This window comes from Bos mutus, chromosome 3 (genome assembly GCF_027580195.1).
Source record: "Bos mutus isolate GX-2022 chromosome 3, NWIPB_WYAK_1.1, whole genome shotgun sequence".
Classification (NCBI taxonomy): Eukaryota; Metazoa; Chordata; class Mammalia; order Artiodactyla; family Bovidae; genus Bos; species Bos mutus.
In genome coordinates this window covers 1,707,864-1,712,850 of record NC_091619.1, presented here as the reverse complement: position 1 = coordinate 1,712,850, position 4,987 = coordinate 1,707,864, and the positions used below count along the sequence as shown (strand labels likewise).

At 39.0% G+C, this 4,987-nt stretch overlaps 1 protein-coding gene across 1 annotated transcript; it reads left to right on the top strand.

Annotated features, from left to right (window-relative positions):
- The first annotated feature begins 2,411 nt into the window (after positions 1-2,411).
- OR6P1 (olfactory receptor family 6 subfamily P member 1) lies at positions 2,412-3,365 on the top strand. Its single transcript, XM_005901102.1, has one exon. It carries the CDS (start codon positions 2,412-2,414, stop codon positions 3,363-3,365), a length of 954 nt encoding a protein of 317 aa, XP_005901164.1.
- Positions 3,366-4,987: the final 1,622 nt, after the last annotated feature.

Sequence of the window (4,987 nt, the reverse complement as noted above, 5' to 3'; positions counted from 1 at the left end):
GTTATTGATATCTCTCTTGGCAATCTTGATTCCAGCTTGTGCTTCACCCAGCCTGGCATTTCATATGATTTACTTTGCATATAAGTAAAATAAACAAGGTGACAATATTCAACCTTGAAGTACTCCTTTTCCAATTTGGAACCAGTCTGTTATTCCATGTCCAGTTCTAACTGTTGTTCCTTGACCTGCATACAGATTTATCAGGAGGCAGGTAAGGTGGTCTGGTATTCTGATCTCTTCATGAATTTTCCAGTTTGTTGTGATCCACACAGTCAAAGGCTTTGGGATAATCAATAAGGCAGAAGTATACGTTTATCTGGAACTCTTGTTTTTCTATGATCCAATGGATGTTAGCAATTTAATCTCTGGTTCCTCTGCCTTTTCTAAATCCAGTTTGAACACCTGGAAGTTCTTGGTGCACGTACTGTTGAAGGCTAGCTTGGAGAATGTTGAACAATACTTTTCTAGCATGTGAGATGAGTGCAATTGTGTGGTAATTTGAACATTTTTTGGCATTGCCTTTCTCTTGGATTGGTATGAAAACTGACCTTTTCCAGTCCTGTGGCCATTGCTGTTTTTTTTTGCAAATTTTCTAGAATATTGAATACAGCACTTTCACAGGATCATCTTTTAGGATTTGAAATAGCTCAGCTGAAATTCCATCACCTCCACTAGCTTTGTTTGTAGTGAAGCTTCTTAAGGCCCACTTGACTTCACACTCCAGACATTCACAGGATGTCTGCCTCTAGGTGAGTGATTACACCATCCTGGTTATCTGGATCATGATGACCTTTTATGTATAGTTCTTTTGTGTATTCCTGCCACCTTTCTTAATATCTTCTGCCTCTGTCCATACATTTTCTGTTCTTTATTGTACCCATCTTTGCATGAAATGTTCCCTTGGTATCTCTAATTTTCTTGAAGGGATCTCTATTCTCTCCCATTGTATCATTTTCTTCTATTTCTTCACATTGATCACTTAGGAAGGCTTTGTCATATCTCCTTGCTACTCTTTGAAATTCTGTATTCAGATGTGATATATCATTCCTTTTCTCCTTTGCCTTTACAAGTGCTTAAGTTATACCAAAAATGAAAATGCTTGATGACATCTAATGTGATCCAATCTCGAATGCCAGGTCACTGGCAATATTGATAGGAGATTGCAAAAGCACAGATGGATGATTAGGAGGCATAGGAATGCCCTTTTCACTTTCACACCTTAAGAGCTGTATCTGTTTTCTGTGACTGCTGTACAAATTTACCACAAATTAGCTGGCTTAAAACAATAGAAATTTATGCTCTTACAGTTCTGGAGGCGAGAATTCTGAAATCAATGCCACGTGGCCAAGTTCAAGGTATTGTCAGGGACATACTTTCCACAAGACACTAGCAAAAGTCTATTCTTTACCTCCTTTGTCTCTGGCACTGCTGGCATTCTTTGTTTCATGGCCACATCACTGCAGTTGTCAAGGCTGAAGGTTGGAATCTTCAAAACTCTCTATTTTCCATCTTCATATTGCCTTCTCCTTTGTGCATCTATTTCAAATTTCCCTCTGCCTCTCTGTTATAAAGACACTTGAAATTGCATTTAAGTTTTATTGGGATGATCCAGGATAATCTCCTACGTCAATATCTTTAATTTAAGCACATCTGCAAAGACTTTCTCATAGATGTCACATTTACAGGTTCCAGGAATTAGAACATGGATAGCTTTTTGTGATCTATTTTCAACCCATCACCTGGGAATGAGAAATACAATTCTAGCACAGAAAATGTACCTAAAAAACTTGCAAAATGAATGAAAAAAATTACCTCTTTTTTTGGTACAGAATTCCATTTTCTCTTTTATACTGAATTATTTCTCCAACTATGAAAAAACAGTTCCCAAACCAACCACCCTTCTCCAATACTGCCTTGAACTATAGCTCAAGTAATGTCCCTGAGCTACTTCTTAGTTCAATTTCCCTTGAGAGATAAGCCCTCAAGCTCCATCTTTCTATCATTCTTTCTTTTATCCATTCCATAAACAAGTATTGAGTAAAGATTCTATGAGGGTTAGAAGTTTGTGGAAAGTAAAAAAAGAACATATCATAAATAAGAAAATAAATACTGAAATACTAAGACTTGTTTTGAAACCACTCAGCAAACATTTATCAAATACCCAGTGTTGTTATAATTGCTAAGCTATTGAGTAACAATCCTTAAGTCTAAGAGTTTTTCCCTGGAGGTGGGAGGTGATACAGGAAAGGGATGGAACAAAATGATGTACAAAATGGAACAAAATAATTGATAATATACTGTTGAGTATCTTCAGAAGGTTGTAATCTGGGGGTGTCAGCAGTTTGATCTATTTGTCTTTCATCATCTTGCTCTTCCTGTTACTTTTTCAGGCAATCAAGTGGACAGAGATCATGAGAAATTTGAGTGGAGACCACACAGTAGAGTTTGTTTTGGTGGACTTCCCTACCTCCCCACCCCTTCAGCTGCTCCTCTTTGCACTCTTCCTTGTAATTTTTTTGTTGACATTGTTGGAGAATGCACTCATTGTTTCCACCATCTGGCTCACTCCAAGCCTTCATCGCCCAATGTTCTTTTTCCTTGGACATCTCTCCTTCCTGGAGCTATGGTATATCAATGTCACTGTTCCCCGACTCTTGGGGGCCTTTCTTACCCAGGAGCATAGAGTCTCCTATGTAGGTTGTATGACCCAACTCTATTTCTTCATTGCCTTAGCTTGCACCGAATGTGTCCTGTTGGCAGTCATGGCCTATGACCGCTACCTAGCCATCTGTGAACCTCTCCGTTATCCTAGTCTAATGCCCTTCAGTATGGCCACTCGCCTTGCTGCTTCCTCTTGGGGTAGTGGCTTCTTCAGCTCCATGATGAAGCTTCTGTTCATTTCCAGATTGTCATACTGTGGGTCCAATATCATCAACCACTTTTTCTGTGATATCTCTCCACTACTTAACCTCACCTGCTCTAACAAGGAACAAGCAGAACTAGTAGACTTCCTCTTGGCCCTGGTGATGATTCTGCTCCCTCTAATGGCTGTGGTTTCATCATATGCTGCCATAATTGCCACTATCCTGAGTATTCCTACTGCCCAGGGACGTCACAAAGCCTTTTCCACGTGTGCTTCTCACCTGGCAGTGGTTGTTATCTACTACTCCTCTACTCTCTTTACCTATGCACGGCCCCGGGCCATGTACACCTTCAACCACAACAAGGTCATCTCTGTGCTCTATACCATCATTGTACCATTTCTCAATCCAGCCATTTACTGCTTGAGGAACAAGGAAGTTAAGGATGCCCTCAGAAAGACAGTGCTGGGTAGATGCCCCTGTTCCAGGGATATCCCAGATTGATGTACAATAAAACCTGGCAAAAAAGAACAGTATCCTAATAGTGACATATCAAAAAATCATAAAATAGACTTAACAGGACCAAAATATCAGTTAGCACCCTGCTTCTTTAAATAGTGTCAGGAGACTTCTTGATACAAACAAAAAATTGTGAATCATTGATCATATACAAGAGTTTCCAAACTAAGATTGAAATGGTTATAGAATCTCTGGGGGGTTGTTAAAATGCATATTCCCAGAAAAATCTGTGGAAAATCTGATAGAGTATGTATTGTTTGCCTATTGGATAAAGAACCCACCTGCCAATGCAGGAGACATAAGAGACGTGGATTTGATACCTGGGTAGGTAAGATCCCCTGGAGGAGAGCATGACAAACCACCCCAGTGTTCTTGCCTTGAAAATCCAATGGCCACATGAGCCTGGTGTGGTACAGTCCATGGGGTCGCAAAGAGCTGAACACAACTGAAGTGACTTAGCACACATGCCTTGTTTGCAACCCTGACATGCGTAATTTTCAACTTCTTAAGAAGTCTTATTTCACAGCCAGTTTGAGATTCTTTACTCTAGACCAAGGCTATTATTTTGCAAGTGAGAAAATAGGTAATAAAAGGGACTTGCTGATGCATATGTCAAGACAAAATGATGTAGAAATTGTTGTAGCAGTTTCAAGGATTCAAATTCTCAGATCTTAATTCTGTGAGAATCACAGAAGTATAATTAACCCCCCCAAACTGAAACTAATGTCACCTAATGCATACTCCTTATCTCTATAAGTCTTATACCCACTGCAAGTCAAAGGAGGAAGAAAATGCAGCACTGGTATTCAGCCATGTGTGCAACAATTAATATGGCTAAATAGTTATCTGCATCTCCTTCATGTTAACTGAAGAGTAATACACAGCTTATTGACCTAATGAGTGTTGGTTAGGAGATCAAACGCATTAGAGAACTTTCATGTACCTTCCCCTTTGAATCTTCTCCAGCACTATGGCCAACTTCTGTTTCAACTAGCTGCTGCCTGAGTTATACCAGCTGCCAAATATTTTACATTTTGCCACTGGGGGCAAATGACTACAGGAACAGAAAATGTCTTAATAAAGAGGCAAGAGTGGGGAACAAGAGACATCTCTGCAGTGAGTGGTATGCTTCAAGTTCAAAATCAGAATGATAGACAGTCTTCTAAGTTCTTTTTACTTTTGGAAACTAGCTTGCATTACTTAGAAAGTAATTCCAGTTTCAAGCTAATTTCTGCACATTAGAACTGAAGTCAATGTTTCTGTGAGTGGGATATGTAAAAGAACAAAAAATGCTGTTGAATAGATACTCATAAACAGAAATTGTCTCTCAGTGGACATTTGCTTATTCTGAACTGGGCTTTGGGAAATAAGATAATTGTCCATTAAAAAAAAAAAAAAAAAATGTTTGATCAATAATTAGTTTAGGTTTTCTAACATCTAAAATAACATAACTCCAAAATAATAAATCTGACATTTAAAAGTATAAGCTGCTTTACTGTCATTAAGTTTCTGAATAGCCTTTTAAAGAAACATTCTTGAGGGACTTCCCCTGTAGTCCAGTATTTAAGACCCTGGGCTGCCAATGCAGGGGTTGTGGGTTAGATCCC